Below are 24,279 nucleotides of genomic sequence, written 5' to 3' on the forward strand. Positions count from 1 at the left end.
AAGCGACGATGCAGTTGCTGGAATAGCGGTTTGACTGGGAAGGCGCGTCCAAGTATGGGAGCTGAATGATCTCGACCATTTGGCAAGTAGCTTTGCGATGTGTTATGCTGAAGAAGTGCGAAAGAATTCAAACGTAGTCGAAGAGTTTGCGGTAAGTAATGCAGGATGAGCCAGGGAAGCCTGGGAGGTGTTGAAGGGTAAAGTCAGCCCCGGTGTGATGTATTCTGTCGCCGACGTTGAGTTGAAGAAGTGTGTAAAGAAAGACTGGTGGAGGGTTGAAGTCGAGGAGAATTTCAATCCACCAAGGAAGGAGAGCCTTATGATGTGTTCCTTTCCGAAAGATGTCTAGCTGAAGAAGCAGGAACCAAGCAACAGTGGCGAATGCCGAACCTTGACTTTTCCCGAGGCAGGTAGTTCGAGGGATGACAAGCATGATATACCGATGTTGAGAAGGAGCGCATCACACAAGAGTTGCTGCATGCCTTGGGTCAAAAACATGGCAATTGGGGAGTGTAAGATTGGTATCCAAAACAGTCGCTGGTCTATTGGGGTGAAGTACTATGAACGACGATGTATCATTCTCTAAGGAAGCGCAGGAAACCGCGGGCGATGTTGACACCATCGTGCTCAATGTTTGCGCGGTTGATGGCATCGGTAAACATTGCCTCGTCAAAGATGCCAGCCTTGTGACGAACGTTGAGAATCTCACTGACGATGGGACCTGTGAACTCGGGGTGACCCTGGACAGTGATGAACTTCTTTGGTGAGTAGAATCCCTGGACGGGGCACAGCTCCGTGTATGCCAAAGACTCGGCGCCCGCCGGGTTCTCTGTTACGACATCGCGGTGCATTTGGTGGATGCGCTGTGATATGTGAGTACTTGTCCACAGCAAGACCGCCTTTACTCGCGCCGAGTTGAGGACCGCAAGGCCTGGGCTGAACGCTTACCATCTTCTCCAACTGGAAAATCTCCTTGCCCTTGGGCGTCAGGTTGACATCCACAACAGCCACCTCCCAGCCGAGGTCACTCCTCTTCACCTCAGCACCTAGTGCCCGTCCGACAATCTGGTGGCCAAAGCACACTCCGACAACTCTTACGCGCCCGCTGTCGATGCACTTCTTGGTGAATTCAACCAACTTCAAGATCCACGGGTCGTTATCAAATGAGTTGTGCTTGCTCCCAGAGATGAGGATGGCATCGATGGAGTCTAGGTCTGGGTAGACGGCATCATCGCCGACGGCGTGGTATACTGAGAGGTCAACAATGCTGTCGAGCGGCGCTGGCGGCTCGCTGGCCAAGGCGGCGGTGCGCAGGAGTGCCGTGAAGACGCCACCGTAGCCGCCGTATTCGGCGTTGGTCTGCGGCTGCGGTGTATCGGCCTCGAGGATGGCCAGGCGGATGCGGGGTGGTTGAGAGCCCATGTTGGTTTACTTTGACAGAAAGAGGATATATACAAGATAAGGATGAAGATGTTACGAGAATGAGAATCAAGTTATTGTAGCAGAGTGAGACTGGGTTGGTATTTACGATGAAGAATATTGAGGTTGGGGGACAAAGCGGAAGACGAAGGAATCGTGAGAACAAAGCATGGAAGCAAGTGACAGGTGGTGGCTGCTCAGATGCCGGCGCCCCGACCGCGGTCCCACGGCGATGGTGGGGTTCTCGCGGGTCGCGGTTGAGTCAAGTGCAAGGCGTGGCAGCCAGGCAGAGTGCCCCGCGATCCGATAGCGGGGGAGGAAGCCAGCGATAAGGGACCGCGCTATGGATAAGATAGCGATAAGATACAGCACCGTTGAAATCCACCAAAATCAATTGGACCGCCAATCCCCCAGAAGCTGTGCGTGTGTCCGTTGTACCTGTGCAACCTCCCGACGTCATCCCCACCACAACCACCAACAGCTCCAAGCCGCGAGGACCGCGCCTCTTGATACTCCCGCGGCAACCTGCACATGCAGTTCCCCATGCGTTAACACTATCAACGCTCGAGGCCTTGTTCCAATATCGAATTCTGTTGTTTCAATGCCTCCAAGGGTCTCCCTCGGCGCCTTCCTCGCCAACGCGAGATCGGCCCTGACGGCTCCGCAACGGGCAAGTCCCTTGACGTTGGTCGTCGGCAACGAATCTGCAGGTACGAGAGGCACCCAAGGCTTGGCATTTCTTTTTCCATTTACAGAGAAACTGACGGTTCTATTCTTTTCACAAAACAATCAGACCTCGACTCTCTCTGCTCTGCCGTCGTCTACGCCTACCTCCGTAGCCATGCTGCCCCTCACACGCTCCACATTCCCATCTCGAATCTACCCCGCGATGATCTCAAGCTTCGTCCCGAGATGACGGCTGCCCTGGCGCACGCCAAGCTGAAGCCGAGCGACCTTCTAACCCTCGATGAGATACCGCAGGATCTCGCCGCGAAGGACTCTAGATGGCTTCTCATCGACCACAATGCTCTCACGGGAGACCTCGCCAAGAAGTACAGCAGCAGTGTAGTCGGCTGCGTAGACCACCACGCCGATGATCACAAGGTTCCGAAAGATACAGGCGACGAGCCTCGCGTAGTCGAAAAGTGCGGAAGCTGCGCGAGCTTGGTGGTGGAGTACTGCCGCTCAGCATGGGAGGATCTCGCAAAGCCGGAGAACGGTGCTAGCGATGTGGACGGGCACCTCGCCAGGCTGTCACTGGCGGCAATCCTGATTGATACCACAAACCTCAAGTCCAAGGACAAGACGACCGACAAGGACACCAGCGCTGTCTCTTTTCTCGAAAATTATACGAGTGGACGCGACGCTTTCTTCGACGAGATATCCGCCGTTAAGGAAGACATATCCTCGCTGGGATTCCGCGACGTATTCCGAAAGGATTACAAGCAGTGGGAGGATCTAGGCGAAGGCTTTGAAGCAAGCAGCCGTCACCAGGTCATGGGCGTGTCGGCCATCGTCCAGAATCTGGACTACCTCCTCAAAAAGGCTGGCGGCGATGACAATGTGCTTCTGGGCGAGTTCAAGAAGTGGGCCGAGGAGAAGAAGATGGATGTTGGAGTGATCATGACAACATCACATCCTGGTGGAAAGTTCCAGAGAGAGCTTCTCTTGTGGGCCTTTAACGAAAACGCTGTTGACTACTGCAAGAAGTTCTACCAAGTGTACAAGGATGATTTGGGCTTGGAGAGCTGGGGCGAGGGCAGACTTGATCAGGTTGGCGAAGGGGAGTGGAGAATGGCCTGGCACCAGAAGAGTCTGTCCAACTCTCGCAAGCAGGTTGCGCCCATGCTGCGGCAGACGATCAAGGGCGGTACCAAGCTTTGAGATGAAGATGTGTTGAAAAGTGCGGCACTCGAACATGAAGCGTGGAGTTATTATTCGGTGGACTGCATTGACTTGGGACACATTACGCTAGAATAAGCAGAGTCAATTCTCAAATAGGTCTAAAGGAGAAGAAGTGGACCGAAGTGTCCGCAGCCAATGGCACTAGTTGTCTTACATGTCATGGAACACTTCTTATGGGTGGAACAAAGATTAGACGCACAGCAGATCCTAAAAGATCCTGTTGAGAACCCGATAAGCTTTCAAGTTTCCAGCCGCTACCTTGCAGCTCAACATTCAACTCAAAGTCGTTGATTTAAATCACAATCACTGCCTTGTCCAGAAGACAAGCCTTATCATGGGGTCTCAAAATAGACCAATGACCATCATCTTATTAGAGATTATCCTATTTGGAACCGCTTCATCATCATTCATCATCTCAAGTTGCATGACATTTGTCATGTGCTTGGTATTTACAAATATGTCATCCCGGGCCGTGCTGCATTTAAGCCAGCTGGGCAACAATGGCATCCAGCCACTTTGCAAGTCTGTATACCGTCAGTTTCTCAACTTCATCCAAAAAGCAAAAAAGGATTCGGGACGAAGCTTACCTGTAACCCTGCTTGGCAACCTGCATGCTAACAGTAGGCTGCGCATTCGTCGTATACGCACCACTAATATCCTTACCCTCAACAGCCTCACGGCCATCAGGCAGAACAACAGAGCACACAAACTTGTTACTCTCCGTCGCCCACGCCAGCGCCTGCGACTCGGGATCCTCGAGGCTCAACCCGCCAACCCAGCACTTTGACGCCGTCTTGAAGTCGCCAGATTTGATCTCGGTGCTCAGCTTAGACGCCCACGACTTGGCCACAGCCAGCACGCTGCTGCCCGTGCCCGTAATAGACTGCGGGATATTGGTGTCCCACGCCGCATGCAGGTTCGTGCTCGACCCGTTGAACTCGACGGCGATACCGTTACCGCCCAACTCCAAGTTCTCGCAGTGCAGAGGCTGTCCGATGTCACCGGTGAAGTGAATCACCATCTTGGCCGCGATCTGGCGCTGCTTGAGGGATAAGGCGGGCTGCTGCAGCAGACGGTTGGTGTAGTTTGCGTGCGCGGAGACGATGCAGCCCGTGGGGCCGCAGTCGCGGTCGAGGTCGATGCCGCACGAGTGCGGGGGGTCGTCGAGGGCGTCGATGTAGTGGAAGGTGGAGGTGAAGGACCCTTCGGTGGTGTAGCGGTACGAGTCGGCCCAGCTGGCGACGTTGGCGAGGTAGTCGTCCGTGGTGTCGGCCAGGAGCTGCTGGAAGTAGGTTTTGGTCTCGGGGGCGACGAAGTTTGTGGCGATGTAGGCGATTGTCGCGTGACCCATGGAGCCCCAGGCGAGGGCGGCCTTGGGGAGGGCTGCGGCGGCCAGGAGGGTGAGGGGGGTGAGGCGGGCCATGGCTTTCGTGTGCGATGGGATTGCTACCTGACGATAGGGGGGAGGAAGAGAGAAGGAAGGCAAGGAGGATGGATATGAAGGGGCGGGAGATGTGATCCTTGGCGAGCGGGAGGAGAGGAGGAGAATGTCACGGTGAAGGGAGCGGTGCGGGTTATATGTAGCATTCTGGAGACTGGAGGTCCCTTCCAGCCCACGTGTGGCCAAGACCGGCGCGCATTAGTCCACTTTCATGATCGATGTGTGTTCCATGGAGGCGGTAAAGGGAATAGGGATAGGCTGTGTTGGCAAGGCAGGGCGTAAGGAGGCGAGAAGTGGGAAGCAGGCCTGGAAAGGCTGGGTTGGTGATGCAGCATTTTGGAGACCAGCCTACCAGGGACCCCATCGTGTTGGTCCTCCTGCTTGTTCGGGCATCGCGAGCTTCACATAAGTACCGGGCTAAGGTTAACTTGGAGCGTCGATCTAGACTGCGGAGGGCCTTTTGCAGACGCTCATTGGCTCACAAGATCCGAGTTGCACAGCTTTGCAATCAGACATTACCATGCCGATATCCGGGCGCGAGAGAAAGAGAGGCAGAAAGAGAGAGAGAGAGCGGGAAATATCTGCGTGTGATGGACCAGGGGGGTCCGGATACAACCTGCATGTTCAGACGACGCGGGTTGACTGACAAATGTCATCTCCCCATTGCTCACCCGTGTCACCACAGCTCAGCTGATTGTTCAGATGTTTTGTCTCCAACAAGTTGAGGCGGAAACGGGGGCGCATTGAAGTTGGAATACACCTGCATTAGTGCCGAGGTGGGAAATAAAATAAAAATTGTGTCAATTGATAATAGACTCCGATCCTCCCCCGCAATCCTGCCGGGCTCAACCAGAGATAAGACGGAGCACTTCCCGAATAGGAAGGTCTGGGATGAAGAGAGCTTGGGCTGAAAGGAATTTCATCGTCACCAAAACTGGAGGCGAGTTCAGAGTTGCATTGCACATTTTGTTTAGAGCTTTAGACGAGTGAGATATTTTGTAACATGGCCGTCTATCCGTAGTTGGCGTTGGTATTACAGTATAGTACATTGGTAGTTGCTTTTGTGGTGTGTGTTGTACATGTAGAGGTGAAGCCTCCATCTCTGCCGCGTCTTCCGCAGCTTCGCTTCATTGCAGAGTTGATATCGCAATCGGTGAACGCCGGTGAGCGCCGAATCCCGCCATCGGACCAGAGACGCCTTTCTATACTGCCGCTATCTCGCCAAGGACCTTGCTCCTGCCGTCACCCGTCCCGTCGACGTATTCCGATTCGGAGCTTAAACCTTGGAAATCGATTTCAGCCTCCATGGGAAAGGTCTCAAGGGTTCCTTCGCAGTGCCTCGAGCTTCTTGAACATCCTAACGAATTCCGACTCGCCAGTCTCCTTGCGATCGCTGGCCACTTTACCACCAGCAACCTTGTGGGCGCTGATGTGTTCCGCATTGGGGTCGGCGATATGAATGCAAGCCTTGATTTCGGGCCATATCGCATCGTCTGGCAGCACCGGGGGCTGTTCGAGCACCATCTCGGGTACACACCTCCGAAGAGCGTTGATGCTCAGAGACCTCCTGTTGATGCGCGCAAAGATGCGAAACACTTCCAGGTATAATGCCGGCCCTCTGCGCTCGCTGTATCGTGGGGGAAGACTCCAAACCTCCCAGAATTGATCCATGTTGCGTTGAATGGCATATGCTCTGAGAAGACGTATGAGCTGCGCTTCCGTAGGACAGGATTGCATGCCTTTGAGCATCACGAATTCCAAGTTACTTTGAATGCCCCGCAGCTTTCCTTGCTCAGGTCCGCCGCGCGCAGGTGATGTTGCTATCGCCTCGATTATGGTCGTGAGCATTTCATGGTCCATGACTGGCATTTGCCGTTGGTGCATCGTCTCAATGACATTGGTGGCGAGGTCCGCCTGGTCCTGGCCCTGGTCTTCTTCCGCTGTAGGCGTCTGGAAAATGCCCCTCAAGAGCTTCAAACAGTCCTCGGCGCTCACTTGCTCCCCCTCCGACCGTATCTTCTCAATTCGCTGTCGGTATTTGTTCAGCGGGTCTGTGACAGGGCTCGAAGTTGCTGAAGGAGTAGTACCTGCGTCTTTTGCCTCCACAGCGGCCTGGTCGGTGTCTGTTGAAGGCCGGGAGAGGCTCGTGGAGAAATTCCTCCTCTGCGATGTGTTTGTGTAGTTGGGTTTCCGAGCTCGGATCGTGGCCGTCGGCAAATCACCGTATCTGTTGTGATAGGAAGAGTCTTCGTCGGCCAGCTTGCGCTCTTGGGCCTCGCTGCGTACGAGCTGCTGGCTCCATAGCCGCTCGAGGTCTAGTTCGTTACGCCGAGACTCGGTCATGATCTGAACAACAATGGTAGATCCAGTGGCTGGCCCACCGAAACCAGACATCTTGCCTTGCGAATCGAAGCGCTCGCTCTCGCTGTACGTCGATCCACTGGTTCCGAGGTTGACGCAGATCCATCCTGTCGAGATTCCATCGTCGCCACCCTTTGCAACCATGGCACTCGAGCCGAGCAGCTTTGCCTTCCTCCTCATTCTTCGGAGCTTCGTCTTCAGTTCGCCCGGACCAATCAGCCCATCCGCATTTGCCTCGATCTTGTGGTGGAAACGGAGCCACTTGACTAGCCGGGAAGCCGAGACGTGCAGGTGACGCTCGTTTCGCGACGTTGCAAAGAGCATGAGAAGGTTCGGTCCCAGGGCAGGTGGTGGATCGAGGGCGCGCAGGTCGAGGAGGGAAAGGTCATCGAGTCCCGCTTCTTCGTAGACGTACTTCAACAGAGGCTCGAGGATAGCAGGTGGGTTGCTCGGCAGTTCGGGCAGCGGTGACACGTCTTCTCTCGGGGGATGTATAGGGGCGTCGACCTCGAGGAACCATGGCGTTTCTTCTTTTTCGCCGGAAAGCTGGTCGTCGGTGTTGTGCTCCTCAACCTTTGATTCTCCTTCGGGTGCCTGGGCGGGAGCCTCGCCTGGCGTTTTGGGTGCCTCGGGTAGGCTCGAGAAAGCTCTCTGCAGGTTCCGAGGTCGCAGACTTGCAGTAGTTGTGATGGCGGGAGCTCGAAGAAAGGTAGCCGAGCTGGACGTAACGGCTCGTAGGACAGTGTTACGACATTGGAGACAGCCCAAAGCTGCAAATGCAGGTCGCGAAGCCATCTTGACGTCGGTTTCCTGCTCCCTTCAGAAACTGTTGTTGAGCTTGGGAGCTTCCTGTCGACCAAAAAAAAAAATTGTTGGCAGCCAAAATTCTCGTCACTCGAGAGCTTGGACCGTGGAATGGGAGCGCAACTGCTGCGCTATGATTTTGTAGCATATTACATAATCGTCCCGGACATAGTGCTCCACTATTTCTGCCCGTCGCCTCAAGAACCGCGAGCTTCCATTGTTCTGGATACTTTCAACGGGGGGGGGGTTTGCATCAACTCCTTGACCCATGACGAACTACACTGTGATAAAGGATGTAAAAGCCCATCGGAGGAAATCGAGTCTTTCCAAGTACCTTATGAGCAGGCCCAATCGTCAAATTGAATCGGGTCGTGCCTTCCATCTTCCATGAGATACCTTATTTCCGTACCTTCCTCAGTGCTGAGTACGTACCTCAATACCTGCAAGACGGCACGTGCTGAGGACGCCTCACTGACGAATGAAAGCCCATGGTTAAGCGGGGCGTCCCCTTTTTGAGTGGACAGAAAATTCTATCCAACGACGGGCGTTGACGGTTGGTCATTCCATCCCGGCGGGTGGAGTGGGACGACCCCGATTGCCCGAGTCAAAGGCCAACAAGGAATAAAATAAAAAAAAAGGACGGCAAAATTTGAGAGCTCGCGCCTCCTATCGACAAGCTCCTGTCCTCCCCCCCCCCCAAAATCTCTCCCTCCACCCAAAATCTGTTGCATCTGCCTCATGCGCCTCAGCATCGCAACGCATTTGGTTCATTCTCTGTACTTTGTAATATAGCCACGTTCTTTTCATACTTCTTTTACTTAATGCACCGCTACCTCTCCTAGACCTTCAACAGATTTCCTTCTGTTGGAAACGACGACAACTTGCCCTGGTCTGTCCTTTCGTCGCGTGAGCTTTCAAGATGCTCCTCAGGAACAGCCGGAGAAGTCTTTCTCTCCACCACGCGACAGTCTTCCGACCCTGTCGACCGACACCAAGATGTTCATTGACGACGATAAACGCAAGCGAAAGAAGCAGACGGCTTTTCGGCACACAGCATGATGGACGGCCCACGATGAGAAGAAGCAGCCTTAGCGGTGGGCGGAGTCTTGCCACCGCAGTCGATGACCATCAATCCATCGCAAGCTCCCACTACGACAGACTGAACAGCTCTGTTCTGCCAGCATACCAAAACGTCTCGGGTCGCCCGAGTTACCACGAGTTACGCGCCTTCGATCCCTCCTCGCCACTGGTACTCCAAGCGAACAATGCACCGCCAAATGCGCGCGGAAAAATAAACAATAACGGCGTTCCTGGTGACGTCGACGAATTGTTACCGATCTTCGATGCCTGCATCCGCGTAGGCAAAGTCGATCGTGCACAAATGGTCCTCAAGCGCTTGGCTGCTGTCCCAAGCTTCCCCGGCGAAGACTTGATTTTCCTTCATAACCGATTCATCCGAGCCTCTCTCGACCAGTTGCGCCTCCATCCCGACCGGAAACAAGCCGAGAGCCTTCACAAGTGGTACGAGTTGCACATCAACACCAGGGGCCTCCCCCAAACCGCCGAGACGATCGCCTGCATGCTCAAGGCCTCACTTATGTCCGAACGCGACCACGACCGACGCCACCGATTGGTTTCTCGCTACATGAAACTGGCCCCCGGCGAGGCGGGCTTGCAAGTCCTATCCATGGCTGAGATCCTTAGCGACCAAGACCTCGCAGTTATTACGGAAATCTGCCCCATATACAACCTTGCGCCTGAAGAAGAGACTCCAGCCCTCGAAGGCAATGATGAGTCTGAAGTGGCGGTCAACGAATCAAGCGAAGCTTTGAAGTCCGCCCTCACGAAGCTTGTGCCTGAAGTCTTGGCCACACCACAGAAAGGCATCGGACTGAAGACTTTGAAGCAGACGTTGAGCCTCTTCGACGAAATACCTCAAGCATGCGACATCTCCACACTTCCGATTCGCGAACGACGGGAGATCCAAGCCCGTCTCGAGCGCGACTGTATTGACGCAGCCGTTGAGCGTTGGCGCGAGGAGACCGAGTCCCTGCAAAAGATGGGTCTCAATACTGTAGTAACACACGCATCACTCAACTCCCGCCTGTACGACTGGCAACTTGCGCTGGAGGCGCGACTCAAGGAAGAAATGACCAAAATCGAGAAATCCGAGGCCGTCGCGAAGAAGACGCCTGAAGATTACGACCGATGTGTGTACGGGCCCTTCTTCAGACTTTCTACGCCCGGCCGTCTTGCCGCTGTTACCATTCTCAGCACCTTGAGCTCTGTTACCATCACTGGTGTCGACCGTGGTGTGGGCCTTACAACCGTCATTACTAGCCTCGCAAGACTCACCGAAGATGATATCCGAGCTCAACTCGCAACCCAGAAGGTCAAGAAAGCCACCAGGAGCAGAAAGGTGGTCATGGCCAAACCTGCAAAGGATGAGAGCAAGACGTCATCGAACGAGGTGGCCAGCAATCAGTTGTACAGTGATGAAGAAGCCAGGGAGACCGCCCTCGCCGATGCAGCCTGGCCTGCTGCAGTGAAGGCGAAGGTCGGCGCGGCACTCATGTCTGCTCTCCTCGAGACTGCCAAGATCAAAGTTGTGAGGGAACATCCCGAAACGAAGGCCCTCGTTAGCCAGTTCCAGCCCGCGTTTTCTCACGCTACTCAACTCAAGAGGGGCAAGAAGATCGGTATGATCTTGCCCAACAAGGAGCTCGTCAACGTCATGAAGCGAGAACCTCAGGGCGACTACCTGGCTAAACACCTACCCATGGTTGTGGAGCCGGAGCCGTGGCAGTCCTTCGAAAAGGGTGGCTTTCTCGAAAGCAGAGCCGCCCTTGTTCGTGTCAAGCAGGGTGACAGGGACCAGAGATTGTACAGCGAAGCAGCTATCGCCCGCGGGGACATGGACCAAGTTTTCAAAGGCTTGGATGTTCTAGGAAGAACCCCTTGGCGGATTAACAATCCAGTTCTCAACGTTATGCTCGAGGTTTGGAATAGTGGCGAGGCGTTGGCAAACATTCCGGCGTTGAACCCCAATATACCTACGCCCACCGAGCCCGCACCCTCTGAGGATCCTTCTGAACGCATTCTCTGGATTAGAGCCGTAAAGGCCGCCGAGAACGAGAGGGGTGGTTTACATTCCATTCGCTGCTTCATGAATTTCCAGTTGGAGATCGCTCGTGCTTTCAGGAACCAAACCTTTTACTTCCCTCACAACATTGACTTCCGAGGTCGTGCCTATCCTCTCCCGACCTACCTCAACCACATGGGTCCCGACCATGTCCGTGGCATTCTTCGCTTTGCTAAGGGCAAGGAGCTTGGCGAGCAGGGTCTCAAGTGGCTCAAGGTTCACTTGTCCAACGTCTTCGGTTTCGACAAGGCCAGTCTCAACGACAGAGCAGCTTTCACCATGGATAACTTGGCCAACGTCATGGATTCAGCCAATAACCCGCTCAATGGCAACCGCTGGTGGCTAAAGGCCGAGGACCCATGGCAGTGTCTTGCAGCCTGTTTCGAACTGAAGGCAGCACTCGAATCCCCGGAACCGGAGAAATACGTCTCTAGCCTTCCGGTGCATCAGGATGGCACTTGTAACGGTCTCCAGCATTATGCCGCCCTCGGTGGTGACATTTGGGGTGCTCGCCAGGTTAATCTCGAGCCCGGCGACAAGCCTGCTGACGTTTACTCTGCGGTCGCCAACATTGTCAAAGATCACATTGCCAAGGATGCGGAAGGGGGCAACCCTTTTGCGCAGGCTATGGAAGGAAAGATTACGAGAAAGGTGGTCAAGCAGACCGTCATGACCAACGTCTACGGCGTCACATTTGCTGGTGCTAAGAAACAGGTCTGCAAGCAGCTCGATTCGCTGTACCCCAACTTGCCAAAGGAGTGTGGCATCGAGAATATTGTCACCGCTTCTTATGTGGCCACTCTCGTCTTCAAGGCTCTTTCGTCCATGTTCCGCGGTGCTCACGATATCCAGTACTGGCTTGGTGAGATTGGCGGTCGTGTTTGCAGGGCTTTGTCAGCTGAGCAACTGGAGCGGATCGCGAACGATGGAATCGTGCCCGTGCTGTCGAGGACGAAGTCCACCGAGACAATGACTTCGACTGACGAACTCTTGGCACAATTCCGCGCCACTATTGTTTGGACCACACCGCTACGCATGCCCGTCGCCCAGCCGTATCGCAAGAGCGGGACCCGAATCATCAAGACGTCCCTCCAGGATCTCTCTCTCACCATTCCCGATCGCACCGATCCAGTCCACCGCAAGAAGCAGCTGCAAGCGTTCCCTCCCAACTTCATTCACTCCCTCGACGCAACGCATATGCTGCTGTCAGCGCTGGAGTGCTCTGAGATGGGACTGGACTTTGCTGCTGTCCACGACTCATTTTGGACGCACGCCTCTGACGTCAACACGATGAACCGTGTTCTCCGTGACGCCTTTGTCAGAATCCACGAGGAGGATGTCGTCGGCCGTCTCGCTGCCGAGTTCGAGGCTCGTTACCGCGGCTCCATCTACCTGGCAAAGATCAACGTCGGAACCGAGGTCGAGAAGAAGATCGCTGCCCTGCGAAAGCAGAAGAAGACCACGTCCAAGGAGGAGCTCCTATTGGAGTACAAGAGACAGACGCTCCTCCGCTCCGGGGACCCCGAGCAGATTGCGGAGGCCAAGGAGATGGTCACGCCCGCTAGCATCTTTGAGGAGATGTCGGCTACCGAAGCCCTGGCACAGGGCGAGGACATGAAAGCCATGGGCCTCGGCGAGATTGCCGAGGACGCGGACGAGACCGATGTCAAGATGGAGTCTAGCGTTGGCGACGAAGCCAATGATGCCGAGACTTCCTCCAAGATCGTCGAGGAAGGGCTCCTCAGCGGCGCCAGCTCCCAGTTCGCTTCAAAAATGCTCAAGAACATGGAGGAGTCGCACTTCAAGAAAAGTGTCTTTTCTTCGCCCAAGAGAGGCGCGCCACGCCCCAAGACCATCTCGGTCTGGCTTCCTTTGACCTTCCCCCCGATCCCCGAGAAGGGCGACTTTGACGTGCAAAGACTCAAGGAGAGCGAGTACTTCTTCTCGTGATCTGCGTTTCTCATATTTGGCATAAGAGTCGACGCGAAAGACATGGGCCATTGCATGCGGAGGACCTTTTTTTTGTTTGGGAGAGATTGATTGCATATTCTGATTGGTTGCATCCGCGATGGCGTTGATGATTGTACAAAAAAGGGGGCGTTTCTTTTGATGGTCCCAAGGACGGCGTTTAAAACAAAACCCAAGAAGCAAGACAACTCCCAAGAAGGTGTGTTTGGGCATGTGTACGATGTTTGATAACTAGACAATTGTGTAAATAAGGTAGATGGGATGAAAGAGTCCCCTGGCTTCGGGTGTTGATGCGGAGTATCTCTCCCACCACACGAATAAAGATTTGTAAAACAGGCTTGTGGTTCGCTCGGAATGAAAGTGGGGTTTAAGTGCATCGATTTAGTCAAAGAGCGTTGTTGATTGTAAGTTATGGCGTAGGTGTGGGTGACTGCCTGCCTGCCTGCCTGCCACACTTATCCAACACGAGGCTGTCGAAAGTGGTTCTCGATTCCGTCGACAAGTTGCCCGCGCAACGTACTGGACATTTTTCCTCGCCTAGAAAACGTATAGTCTGAGGATAAAGGATCACAATACTGTTCTCGGCAACGGCACCCTCGTCAACCGGGTCAGTTGTGATTGGATCGCAGCAGCAGAGCCTGCTCCAACAGCTTGCGCCAACAGCGGTTCCTTTATCCATGTTTTTGCTGCACACCCCCTCCATTGGTGCGTTGGTTGGTTGGTAAGGATTGTTTCCGCCCTCCTCTCATTCTTTCTTCTCTCTTTTTTCATCGTTTCTCGCAAAACGTCCCTAAAACCTTGTTTCCAGTGACTAAGTTTCACTGTTTTGGACGCTTGTTTTCGTGATTGAAGATGGTCAACAGGCCAGAGGCCCAGCCGGCTTCGCCTCCTGTCGCGGCGACCTCATCCCCGACGCCGGCCGCGGAACCCGCGACAACGGCCTCACCTCGGAGCCCACCCAAGAGCTCGCGGGGCAGCTCACCGAGCAATCCTCAAGCCACGATTGAAGGAGCGGATGCCTTGGAAGCGGAGGAGCCAGCAAGTGTTCGTCACCGAGGAGAGTTATTGAAGGATTAAATACGCTAACAAGAGTTTCTAGGAGACTGATGATGGCGCTTCCATTGATGACCAAATGTATTGCTCTTGAGCCTCAACTGCTTCCACCTAAGACATTCGGACTGACCGACTTTGCACAGCTCATCGTACACGGCTTCACTGGCATCGAGTGCTGTAGACTATCCTATTGAGTTTGGTCGCCGCTACCATGCATTCCGCCCGGGAGGTGAGCAATACTCTTATCAGAAATTCATCTAGCACGTGTGAGTGGACGGCTAACGTTCTCATGTCTGCTCACAAGCGTACTATTTGCCCAATGACGACGTGAGTGACTCCTCCCTTGCCCATACATTACACTCGTTGATAAGAGCTGACCTATGCAGACTGAGATGGATCGCCTTGACATGACACATGACCTTACACTGAGGATGCTGGGACACAAGCTTTATCTGGCACCCCTTGAGAAAGAAAAGGTCAACAGAATCCTGGACATTGGAACTGGCACCGGAATCTGTGAGTCGTTGACGAACTCGGCCCTATCTCCCGACCCGATCAGGATGACACTAACAATATTTTAGGGTCCATGGAGATGGGTGACCTCTTCCCCAATGCCGAGGTACACAAAACTCTCGTTGTTAATCAACTTATAGAGGCTAAGACAGGCATTTTATAGGTTTATGGAAATGATTTGAGTGCTATCCAGCCAGAATGGTGGGTTCCGCCATCACAACAGAAACGAAGCCCAAGATTACAAGCTAATGTCCTTGTCCATAGGGTTCCGCCGAACGTCAAGTTCGAAATCGACGATGTCGAAAGCGACTGGATCGGCGATCGGAAGTATGACTTTATCTTCTGCCGCTACATGATCGGCTCGATCGCCAACTTTCCAAAGCTGATCAAAAACGTCTACGACAACCTCAACCCCGGCGGTTGGGCAGAGTTCTCAGACATGAGCGGTAAGTACTACTCGCCAGATGGCACTCTCACGGAAGAGCACGCCACCTTCAAATGGAACTCTATGCTCATGGATACCATCGCCTCCATGGGCCGCGAGGCCCGTCCAGGCCCTCAGCTTGAGGGATGGGTCCGCGAAGCCGGTAACTTCCAGAATATAACTCACAGAAAGTTCATCCTTCCCATCGGCCCTTGGTCAAAGGATCCGCATTATCGGGAGTTGGGCTTGGCCAACTTGACTCAAATCTTGGAAGGCCTTGACGGATTCTCCATGAGGGCGTTTTGTGGCGTGCTGGGCTGGACGAAGGTTGAGGCTGAAGTCCTGCTTGCACAGGTAAGGAAGGAGTTGAAGGGAGTTCACACCTTCCATGCTCAGTTCGACATGTAAGTCCGATTGAAATTTCAGTCTATGCGTCTTGCAGCTAACATAGTGTGTAGCCATAACGTGGTGGCTCAGAAGCCTTTTGAGGAAGATTCTTGAATTAGTCGCCTCTGAAAGTCTCTCATTCTCTATGAAAACCTTTCTGTCCGAAGAGAGCCACTTCAATCCCAACCATGTGTTTGTCTTGTGATAGTGTGTATGGCCAAGAATGCGGCTCAATGGGCTGGATGTAGTGTTGATTACTGTCCCATCAACTGCTGGATGGCGTCACTACATCCGTCTCTAGTCTTTCTCCAAGTTTGATCTATTTCGACTCTTCAAGATTATTCATAGGCGGATATAAGGGAAATGAAGTAAAACTAGAGAATTACTAGAGACGGATGTAGTGACGCCATCCAGCAGTTGATGGAATACTTCTATAATGATAATGCACATAGCAGCACTCTTGCTTGATTGGTGCCTTGTGAACGTGTGAAATCGGTGGCATCGTTTTCGTATCACTCTGTTATTGAAATTCTTGCTTCAATTAACACTGTACCAAGGAAGTCTTAGCATCTTTGTGTTTAAACAACCCCTTTTTCCAGGAGATGTGTAGGCAGTACCATTATGGATCAAAGCCGAGACTTTGATCACCGACCACGGATAGTCCCAACCTTGCCGACTTCCACAAGTTCAAAACGACAAGCCACCCAGGCACCTTAGGTTCCACCCATTAAGTTTTGAATAAATAAGAGACTCGCCCCCCCTCACCTCTTGACAAAATCGTTCACTCTTATCGTTCTTTCACTTCTCATACCATCTGCGCTCATCGGCACCAATTCCTCAAACAACCAACCTTGCCCCTAGAACAACCCACCTAGAACAAAACACTCGGCACAATTTACTAAAAAACAACGTTGTCATACCCGACTGGCCAGTCTCGCCATGATGGACGTTGCCTCAAAAGACGCCACATGCCAGCCCCCGCTCGCATCCGCAGCTACGCAGCTTGCATACATGCCCGATGTAGTGGTCCTCAACATTGTCGACATGCTCCTCGACGATGATGGCGTTGCTGGTTATCTTGAGAGGGTCGAAGAAGGCTACGATGTCTGTAAGGAGTGCAGCCCGGATTATAGGCGCAGCAGGGGAGTGCATATTGCCACCAACTTGGCAAGAGTTTGCATGCGGTTCTACAACATCGTCAGTCCAGCAGTCTTCAAACATGACATTCCGCAGCATTACGCATCTTCATTGCTACTATCGGCCAAAAGAAACAACATTGAGGGTGTCTCAGCTTCAACGCGCCACGGCGCCAATATCAATCAGACTGATAGGTCGTTGATACATATTCACGAGGAGGAAATAATGGAGGAACATCGATTCGAGCGCTCGTTGTTTCCGGTTGAAACATCTTTGACTGCACTGCATTGGGCGTCACTATACGGATACACAGATGTGATACATCACCTGCTCAAATTTGGCGCCGATGTCCAGCAAAGGGCCGACCTGGGCTTCTATCACTACTTCGACCGCGACCCGTATGTGAACAGCTGGCAGAAGTTTGAAACCGACGAGGATGACCCTCATCGAGCTTTGTTCTGCGCAACTATGGCAAAATGCAGGAAGCGGATAGATCGGAGCTCGGCCCCAAGCCGAGAACCATTACCTTTGCCAATGGGCGCCAATCCGCTGTTCTTCGCCTTGAGAGGCAGTTTTGACAGCGACAACCGCGAGTTATGGGAGGCAACGTCTACAACATACTACAGATTCGGTACTGTCCCTTTTGTAGCCGACGACGCAAGCGTCTCACGTCTCGAGATTGTCAAGGCTTTGATCAAGGCCGGGTCATCCCTGGTTACTCACGAGAAAGACAATGTCCATGCCTTACACCAAGCCTGTGCCTACCGAGACCTTGACGTGGCTCAGTTTCTCCTGGACGAAGTAGGGGTTGATCCGAATACTGAGGATTCAAAAGGCAATACACCTCTTCACTACGTGGCTACCAATCAGTATAACCATTTTATAACCCATGTTATGACAGGACTGATAAGAGCCATGAGCCCAGACAACGTACACAAGACATTGTGAACCTACTCATCGACAGAGGTTCCAATCTCGATTCCAAGAACATCGACGGGAGAACTCCCACGGACTGCGGCTTGCTTTTCATTTGCCGCAATGGGGTAGAAGAAGAGCCACTTGGTCCATGGATGGTGTGTGCTTGACCACCGACGCAAGATTTCCTGCAATAGAGCAAACACCAAGATCAGCAGACGAGACAGCGACTTAATGGAATCGGAAAACTCCTACCTTGATTGAACTATAGCACTTGTGTATGAGCCTTGAGGAAACAATTGTATGTTGATCTCTCCAACAAACATCAGCGCAATCCTCGGATTTTGATATTCCTGTGATAGTTTGGAAGTTTAGAAACAAAAGCCTTTTTTGCTAAGAGAGCCGGAAGGCAGCTTGAATCATTGCAGGGGAGCTTTGTTACATACCCCAATCTTCTGAAGTCAGCTTTGTGTGATTCCACCGGATCTGCAGTGCTAGATGAGATGCTGAATGCAAGTTCCTAAAGCTACCATGGGCGGGCTACCACACCAAGGCGTTAACAGAAGACAGTGTGAAACGCTATGTTGCTTGAAGACTATGAATTGCCGCCTGAAACTCTCAAGAGTGGAACATATCTGAAAGCTAGTTTGCACTAGATGAGTATCTGCGCTCTCAGTGTGTCGAAGCAGGACCTAGGTGCAGCTTTCGCAAGAGATAGGTCTTCCACAAAGAGAAGACATAGAACACCTTTCAGCATTAGGCACACAAAGCGTCGGCTGCCACAGATTATAGGCAGCTTTATTTGGTGCTTGTGTTAGGTAAGCTGGGTGAATTCAGTAGAAAGGCGACTTGTCTTGCAAGCAAACCACGTGGCTGATAGCGCTTCTATTACGTTCTACCTATGCTAGAAGGAGAGAAATCAGGAAACCACCTTGACGCCTAGGTGACCAAGAAAAGAGAATCCGAAGGCTCATTTCAAGCTATTTAATACTAATCATTCCCATACCATTGACTGCTGGATGGCGTCACTAAGTCTATCACTACGTCTAACACTACATCTATCTCTAGTCTTTCTCTAATTTCGCCCTATTTCGAGATTATTCATAGGCGAATATAAGGGAAATAAGGTCGGATTATTAAATTATTCGTTATTCTCCCTATTGAAGTACGTACCTATATACTGACGCTATCTAGCAGTTGATGGGATACTTTATTCTCAGACATATCCAGTCTTGATGTCAGGAATTTACGAGCCATCAATCCGATCTGGCATCCACACTAAGAGAGCGAGGTCAACTTTTCCGCGCTCCCTCATTCGTCTCATCTTGATCAACACAGTGGTAATTTACTTAGCATGAGGGTGAGCGTTGCCGAATTGAGGAATGGGGCGCGAGCGGGTGGGATGGCTTCTTGATGTCAGTACCTGGTGGCTTGGTGTTTCTCAAACGGGCTCGGCCTGTTACCTCGATAGACAGTTGTCCTTGGATAGGTTTACCGTTTCCTACCCCAAATGTATGTGACGAATGCCAGGGACCTAAAGAAAAGAGTCATTGTACAAAAGAAACGCTGTTCAAGAACAATCTTGCTTGTAGCCGGTGGTCCGTCCCCGACTAGATTCATTGGTATATGCGACGGAAGGAGCATAAACGTTATTAAAAGAATTAATGAACGTGCCTAAAGGCAACTATGGCCTTAATGTTCTAGTCGACTCAAAAGTCTCATCGCAGGTGGGAGGTACCGAATGGAGAAGCAGAGCTTCATAGGAAATTGTTGGTATCACAGGCGTGATACATTTCCTCATGAGGGTGTATCTTCGGCAACAATCACGTCGATGTCCGTGATATTTGCTGTTGTTCTTCTTCCTATTTACATTGTGGGCAGGGGCCGATCGAAGTAGGTGGGGACGGCCTGGGTGGTTGCCCCACCTTAACCGGCCGTGATGACTAAGCCGGTTGTCCCACTTCGCCCAGGGCAGGCGCCAGCCAGCCCACGATACCTGCCCATTGCTCCTTATCAGCCTTGCCGTTCCGACAGAAATAGATATTGGTTGAGGGATGTAGTGGTTTCTAATATGTCTAAACTCTACAAGAATGTAAGTTGCACATATTTCACAGGCTTTCGAAGCCGCAGACACGAACAGAACAGTTGGACCCACTAGCGTTATGAGCACATTGCGAGAGTCAAGCAGAGTAGATCCATGTTAGTTGTAAGCCGGTCGTCGATCTTTCAGACTATCTTGAGGTCACAACGTGGAGCTTTGAGACACTATAAGGATGCCTAACTTCTACACTTTCGGTCTCACGTACCCTCGTATCCAGTACTCGGATTGTAGGAAGACACCGCTGCAGACTGAGTGCCATGGATTCGTTGGATCGACCAGGACAAGGTCAAACCTTCTCAAGAGCTAACAGATAAATCATTAACATGCGTCCAAGTAGATTGACGAGTACGAAAAACCCAGAATTCGAATGACTCACTTCAACAAAGACCTTGTTCAGCTCCATCAAGGCCACATTTCGACCCAGGCACTGCCAGCGACCATACCCAAAGACAAGCTCCAGCGTACCCTCCATCAAGCGCAGCGTTTCGGGATCGGACTCGAGCCATCGTTCTGGCCGGAACACGTGGGAGTCTTGACCCCAGATGTCCTGCCTGCGGAAAATTCCCCACGCACAGTAGCCGATGCGGGTACCTTCTGGGAGATGAACACTCTTGAAGTAATCACCGGCTCCTCCATTTGAGACTTCCTTTGACATCTGACCGACTACAGGTGGAAATATACGAAGACCCTCCTTGATGACGGCCTGCAAGTATGGCATCTCGCGAGCCTCTGCATCGGAGACAATGGGCCATGACAGTTTGGCTGCGTCGATTTCGGCTCGGAGCATAGCGGTTACTTGAGGATTTGTGATGATGTGAAGAATGGTAGCTCGAATGGCGGTCGCGGTAGTGTCAGAGCCAGCTAGTCTTCTTCGATGTTAGAGGATCAGCCACTATCACCGTCTGAGTGTTGAGTCTTACAGTTGCATAAGAATCTCCGACTCGGCTTCAGCTTGTGTAAGTCCTCGCGCGACAAACGATCCAAGCATGTCCTTTTGCACCTTCTTGTTTGGACCGAAACGCTCTGATGCAACTTTCTTGGCAATGCTAGAGGCGGCGAAGGATACCAAATGTGAGCAGGGGTGACGCGTAAAGTTGGCTGCATGGGCAGCAAGTTTGTCGGAAGAGTGTGTAATTTGAACTTACCCCATCGTCTTTCCCACACCGATTGCATCTTTTTCGGAAGGCATCATGCTCCTGAAAAGAGGCGAAGAGAGGAGTGCCAGAAGCCAGGGCAGAACACTCGTCACGAGAATCGTCGGCATGTTCTGCTCCATGGTCTTGATATACTCGTGAACATCCGAATCAGTTGCCAAGTCTCCAAATGGCTCACCGAAAGCCAGGTCTGAGATGACATCGAGAGTGAAGTATTGCGCCTTGGCTCCAAAGTCAAAAGCTTCGTCTTGAGAAGCATATTTCTCAAGGAGACCGATGAGTCGGAGGACGTTCTGATCAATTTTGGCCTCGAGATCTTCGACTTCCTTACCAGAGTACTATCTTTCATCTTAGTTCATTTTTCCTTCCTCTTGTATACGAAACACTTATGCAATTGATCTTGCCGCCATGGCGTTAAATATAAAACAAACAAAATTATGCAATTGCTTACACCTGCGGCCATCTTTGTCCGGAGCTTATTATGCAGCTCATCATCTCGAGTGGATAAGACATTGTCTTGGCCAGGCTTGAGTCGCATTCCATCATACCAATTAGATCGCTTGTAAGTTGTCCGCACATTAAGCATACGCTTCATGAGATCTGGATCGCTCGTGATGAGATCATTCGGCCCGACACGAACTATTGACCCTATTCGGCAAAAATGGAAAACGGTTATTTTCATAAGCGCTCTAGCGCAGGCTAAGGGGTTGAAGTATAAAACACACCATATTTCTCGCACGCCTCATAAAAGTCGAGGTGCGTCCTACCGCCGCCGACGGCGCGAACGAGCCACCATTTTGAGAAGCCAGCGCTCGGTGGCCCCTTGATGTGCCGGAGCCGTAGGTATTGGCGAGCGATGGATACGACGCTATAGGCGATGAAGGCCGAGACTGCGATACTGGCGTATGCGAGGTAGTCCCGACTCATGGTCACACTCGAGCCCACGAAAAACCGATTCGTGTATAAAAAGGTTGGATCATGGGATTGTGGGTGTGGATAAGAGGAGGAAACAGTGTCTCGGACCACACATGGGAGGGGGGAAAAAGAAAGTCTGAGAAATCCTGAGACGAACTGCCCTCTCGGTCAAGGATGCCGCGGCACGGTGGATGGCACGGGGAGGAGCTGGGGAATATTTTGACCGAGAGACTGCATCGATAAGACGGTCAAATCCTTCAATGGCTCTGCAATAGCAGCGAACATGACGCCGAAATGTTACCAAAGTTTCTGACGAGCGGACGACCCATGGCGATATCCTTGTCGGTTCGCGGTCTCTGCCCAATAGTGTCGACACTTGCGACGGGTCTGGACCCCCTAGTCTTTAGGCGGCTTAGATAATTGACACGGCAGACTCGGGAATGCAACCTTCCCGCACGGAGCAGGGGCCGGCAAGACGGGGTTTCGATCCAATGAGATTGTTGCCGTGTTTTGCAATGCCCTGCTATCCTTCTTCTCCTCCTCTATCGCATCGGCATTGACCAATCCAACGGATGCGTCTAGCGGGGGTATGATGCAACGTTTAACAGGCACGGCTTTGCCCGGGGGCATTGCCAGAAGGAGAAGCAAGGGATGAGAGAGGGGGCAAGCGGTGAGGTCGCATCTCCTGATCTGCAACTTTTGATGCCATCTGCTGGTTCATTACGAGAGGCACAGCCCGGCCGTCCAATTAGACTCTGCTTAATCTTCGATCTGGCGGTTACGGAAGGTTGGGGCTTTTGTTTTTCTGGAGAATCTTCTTCCCTTCACCTTTTTTTTCAGGTTTCACAACTTTTCTTTAATCGCGCATTTTCTAATTGATCCTCGCCAAGTTCGAATCGACACCCCATAAAAGCGTTGAAGCCACCCGGGGGTCTCATCGCTCATTGAGCCTCGGCCCTCTGACAGGTTTAAATATGTCGGATCCAGCACCGGCTGAAGCCGGCCCGCTCGAAGCAGACGTCAGTCCGGAAGCCTTTCAACCTTTGTGCTTGCGCTAGACGGACCATGATGCTGATTCTCTTCGATAGAATGGAGAGGAGAATGATACCAATGATGACAGCGATTCGGCCATGGGAGTGGTGAGTAGTGGTACCTCGGTCTAGCGGCGCAATGTTACGCGTAACCTAACCCGTGTCGCAGTCTGTGCTCGGGTCATCTGCGTCCATGACTAGCAGCATCATGCGTTACCGCGAAGAAAATGGAAGAACATATCACGCATATCGAGAAGGCAGTGAGTATTACAATGCTTGGGTATCAGAAAGAGTATCACAGTGTCAATTGTATTGACCATAGCTTTTGCTCAGGATATGTTTTGCCGAACGACGCGGTAGGTGGTCTTTAGCAGCTTAGCAGCTCTTCCCAGCTCAGCAACGAACTAACACGTTCCGTATACGGGATTGTAGGTCGAGAACGACAGACTCGGTGAGTTACAGACTGTCAATTATCTCGTAATAGAGATGTTCATGCCTGCGTATAGATCTTCAACATCATTTATACACACTTACGTTTGATGGAAAGCTATTTGTATCACCGGCTGGTCGCGACAAGCCTTTGAAGAGAGTATTGGATGCAGGAACCGGGACTGGAATTTGGGCAATGGACTTCGGTAGGACACCCTCCATTCATCAATTTCAGGACCACACTGCTGACTGACTTTTCCTCGGTTGATTGAAGCCGATGATCACCAAGAAACTTTGGTATTCCCGCCGAGAGTTCGATTAAAACTCGCGACTGATGACTTCGCAGATTACTGGCGTTGACTTAAGCCCAATACAACCGCCTTTGTAAGCACGTTCAGCTTGGCGATTCTGCAACAACCGAGATATTACAACCCGCTGATTTACTGATCAAAATCCAGTGTACCTCCCAACGTCACATTCTACATTGACGACCTGGAGGATGACTGGACATACTCCTACAAATTCGACTTCGTCTTTGGTCGAATGCTCACAGGCTCAATAGCAGACTGGCCGAGGTTCATCCGCCAAAGCTACGAGTAAGTTGCCACTCCCTTTACATCGGACTTTGAAAGCTTCCTTGAATCGACATTGAACTCTAGTCCCTGACTTAGCTAACACCTTGGAAGAAACCTCGCGCCAGGGGGCTGGATCGAGTTGTCCGACATCCTCTTAGACCTCCAAAGCGACGACGGAACAGTCACCCAAGAGTGCGCAACTCAAAAGTGGGCAGGGCACATGCTCGAGGCGGCAGCGATATGGAAGCGGCCGCTAGACAGCTGCAAATTCTACAAGGAGCAGCTCGCGGAAGCGGGGTTCACTAATATCGAGGAAAAGATTTACAAATGGCCGTCGAACCCGTGGCCGAAAGATCCAAAGTATAAGGAGCTAGGTATATCTATCTTGCTGGTACCACGTTACGGAAAGTTCGGCTGCTGACTGAATCGTCCTTTGAAGGCGTGTGGACGTACGAGAACCTAGGGAATGGTTTGTCTGGACTTAGTTTGGCTCTTTTCACTCGGGCTCTTGGGTGGTCTGCTGAGCAGCTTGAGGTCTTTTTGGTGGATGCCAGGAAAGACATGAGAGACAGGTCTATACACGGATGGTGGCCAGTGTAAGGACT

The 24,279-nt window shown here is 52.1% G+C and overlaps 10 protein-coding genes across 10 annotated transcripts; 6 read left to right on the forward strand and 4 right to left on the reverse strand.

Annotated features, from left to right (window-relative positions):
- Positions 1–192: 192 nt before the first annotated feature.
- BDP81DRAFT_362379 (glutamine amidotransferase class-I) lies at positions 193–1,600 on the reverse strand. The gene is made up of 2 exons (XM_060586444.1): positions 949–1,600; positions 193–863 (listed from the first exon to the last, which is right to left on the reverse strand). The coding sequence occupies exons 1-2, from the start codon at positions 1,420–1,422 to the stop codon at positions 576–578; spliced, it is 762 nt and encodes a 253-aa protein (XP_060437580.1). The 5' UTR covers positions 1,423–1,600; the 3' UTR covers positions 193–575.
- Positions 1,601–1,864: 264 nt separating this feature from the next.
- On the forward strand, positions 1,865–3,602 carry BDP81DRAFT_387757 (exopolyphosphatase). Its single transcript, XM_060587039.1, has 2 exons — positions 1,865–2,129; positions 2,213–3,602. Exons 1-2 carry the CDS (start codon positions 2,021–2,023, stop codon positions 3,301–3,303), a joined length of 1,200 nt encoding a protein of 399 aa, XP_060437581.1. The 5' UTR covers positions 1,865–2,020; the 3' UTR covers positions 3,304–3,602.
- A 203-nt stretch (positions 3,603–3,805) lies between these two features.
- BDP81DRAFT_336466 (S1/P1 nuclease-like protein) lies at positions 3,806–4,747 on the reverse strand (the record flags this gene model as incomplete). The annotated part of the gene is made up of 2 exons (XM_060585923.1): positions 3,806–3,848; positions 3,912–4,747. 2 exons carry the CDS (start codon positions 4,745–4,747, stop codon positions 3,806–3,808), a joined length of 879 nt encoding a protein of 292 aa, XP_060437582.1.
- A 172-nt stretch (positions 4,748–4,919) lies between these two features.
- On the forward strand, positions 4,920–5,550 carry BDP81DRAFT_174180 (uncharacterized protein). The gene has a single exon (XM_060582198.1). The coding sequence runs from the start codon at positions 5,092–5,094 to the stop codon at positions 5,488–5,490; it is 399 nt and encodes a 132-aa protein (XP_060437583.1). The 5' UTR covers positions 4,920–5,091; the 3' UTR covers positions 5,491–5,550.
- Positions 5,551–5,973: 423 nt separating this feature from the next.
- On the reverse strand, positions 5,974–8,013 carry BDP81DRAFT_174184 (uncharacterized protein). Its single transcript, XM_060582199.1, has one exon. It carries the CDS (start codon positions 7,919–7,921, stop codon positions 6,083–6,085), a length of 1,839 nt encoding a protein of 612 aa, XP_060437584.1. The 5' UTR covers positions 7,922–8,013; the 3' UTR covers positions 5,974–6,082.
- A 612-nt stretch (positions 8,014–8,625) lies between these two features.
- On the forward strand, positions 8,626–13,376 carry BDP81DRAFT_443335 (DNA-dependent RNA polymerase). Its single transcript, XM_060591723.1, has one exon. It carries the CDS (start codon positions 8,850–8,852, stop codon positions 13,020–13,022), a length of 4,173 nt encoding a protein of 1,390 aa, XP_060437585.1. The 5' UTR covers positions 8,626–8,849; the 3' UTR covers positions 13,023–13,376.
- A 173-nt stretch (positions 13,377–13,549) lies between these two features.
- On the forward strand, positions 13,550–15,698 carry BDP81DRAFT_443337 (methyltransferase domain-containing protein). Its single transcript, XM_060591724.1, has 9 exons — positions 13,550–14,084; positions 14,140–14,174; positions 14,237–14,322; positions 14,398–14,420; positions 14,480–14,609; positions 14,675–14,712; positions 14,770–14,807; positions 14,871–15,434; positions 15,489–15,698. The coding sequence occupies exons 1-9, from the start codon at positions 13,893–13,895 to the stop codon at positions 15,529–15,531; spliced, it is 1,149 nt and encodes a 382-aa protein (XP_060437586.1). The 5' UTR covers positions 13,550–13,892; the 3' UTR covers positions 15,532–15,698.
- A 661-nt stretch (positions 15,699–16,359) lies between these two features.
- On the forward strand, positions 16,360–17,502 carry BDP81DRAFT_401069 (ankyrin repeat-containing domain protein; the record flags this gene model as incomplete). The annotated part of the gene is made up of 1 exon (XM_060588777.1): positions 16,360–17,502. One exon carries the CDS (start codon positions 16,360–16,362, stop codon positions 17,500–17,502), a length of 1,143 nt encoding a protein of 380 aa, XP_060437587.1.
- A 2,126-nt stretch (positions 17,503–19,628) lies between these two features.
- BDP81DRAFT_443357 (cytochrome P450) lies at positions 19,629–21,927 on the reverse strand. Its single transcript, XM_060591725.1, has 6 exons — positions 21,450–21,927; positions 21,176–21,372; positions 20,716–21,062; positions 20,491–20,616; positions 19,947–20,436; positions 19,629–19,873 (listed from the first exon to the last, which is right to left on the reverse strand). Exons 1-6 carry the CDS (start codon positions 21,649–21,651, stop codon positions 19,754–19,756), a joined length of 1,482 nt encoding a protein of 493 aa, XP_060437588.1. The 5' UTR covers positions 21,652–21,927; the 3' UTR covers positions 19,629–19,753.
- Positions 21,928–22,613: 686 nt separating this feature from the next.
- On the forward strand, positions 22,614–24,274 carry BDP81DRAFT_336461 (methyltransferase domain-containing protein; the record flags this gene model as incomplete). Its single annotated transcript, XM_060585922.1, has 10 exons — positions 22,614–22,658; positions 22,728–22,778; positions 22,840–22,930; positions 23,004–23,026; positions 23,218–23,305; positions 23,374–23,396; positions 23,446–23,483; positions 23,558–23,695; positions 23,786–24,048; positions 24,114–24,274. The coding sequence occupies 10 exons, from the start codon at positions 22,614–22,616 to the stop codon at positions 24,272–24,274; spliced, it is 921 nt and encodes a 306-aa protein (XP_060437589.1).
- Between the last annotated feature and the right edge of the window lie 5 nt (positions 24,275–24,279).

The sequence above is a fragment of the Colletotrichum phormii genome (assembly GCF_030913505.1).
Source record: "Colletotrichum phormii strain CBS 102054 chromosome Unknown BDP81scaffold_47, whole genome shotgun sequence".
NCBI classification, from domain to species: domain Eukaryota; kingdom Fungi; phylum Ascomycota; class Sordariomycetes; order Glomerellales; family Glomerellaceae; genus Colletotrichum; species Colletotrichum phormii.

What these genes read in the sequence shown, in the direction of transcription:
- BDP81DRAFT_362379 (XM_060586444.1), bottom strand. Translation starts at nt 1,422, where the DNA reads ATGGGCTCTCAACCACCCCGCATCCGCCTGGCCATCCTCGAGGCCGAT. An exon ending in TTTTCCAGTTGGAGAAGATG is followed by an intron (nt 864 to 948) that starts GTAAGCGTTCAG and finishes CACATATCACAG; the next exon opens with CGCATCCACCAAATGCACCG.
- BDP81DRAFT_387757 (XM_060587039.1), top strand. Translation starts at nt 2,021, where the DNA reads ATGCCTCCAAGGGTCTCCCTCGGCGCCTTCCTCGCCAACGCGAGATCG. An exon ending in CGTCGGCAACGAATCTGCAG is followed by an intron (nt 2,130 to 2,212) that starts GTACGAGAGGCA and finishes CAAAACAATCAG; the next exon opens with ACCTCGACTCTCTCTGCTCT.
- BDP81DRAFT_174180 (XM_060582198.1), top strand. Translation starts at nt 5,092, where the DNA reads ATGCAGCATTTTGGAGACCAGCCTACCAGGGACCCCATCGTGTTGGTC.
- BDP81DRAFT_174184 (XM_060582199.1), bottom strand. Translation starts at nt 7,921, where the DNA reads ATGGCTTCGCGACCTGCATTTGCAGCTTTGGGCTGTCTCCAATGTCGT.
- BDP81DRAFT_443335 (XM_060591723.1), top strand. Translation starts at nt 8,850, where the DNA reads ATGCTCCTCAGGAACAGCCGGAGAAGTCTTTCTCTCCACCACGCGACA.
- BDP81DRAFT_443337 (XM_060591724.1), top strand. Translation starts at nt 13,893, where the DNA reads ATGGTCAACAGGCCAGAGGCCCAGCCGGCTTCGCCTCCTGTCGCGGCG. An exon ending in TGGAACTGGCACCGGAATCT is followed by an intron (nt 14,610 to 14,674) that starts GTGAGTCGTTGA and finishes ACAATATTTTAG; the next exon opens with GGTCCATGGAGATGGGTGAC. An exon ending in TTCCATGCTCAGTTCGACAT is followed by an intron (nt 15,435 to 15,488) that starts GTAAGTCCGATT and finishes CATAGTGTGTAG; the next exon opens with CCATAACGTGGTGGCTCAGA.
- BDP81DRAFT_443357 (XM_060591725.1), bottom strand. Translation starts at nt 21,651, where the DNA reads ATGAGTCGGGACTACCTCGCATACGCCAGTATCGCAGTCTCGGCCTTC. An exon ending in GGACAAAGATGGCCGCAGGT is followed by an intron (nt 21,063 to 21,175) that starts GTAAGCAATTGC and finishes GATGAAAGATAG; the next exon opens with TACTCTGGTAAGGAAGTCGA. An exon ending in GGTGTGGGAAAGACGATGGG is followed by an intron (nt 20,617 to 20,715) that starts GTAAGTTCAAAT and finishes CGCCGCCTCTAG; the next exon opens with CATTGCCAAGAAAGTTGCAT.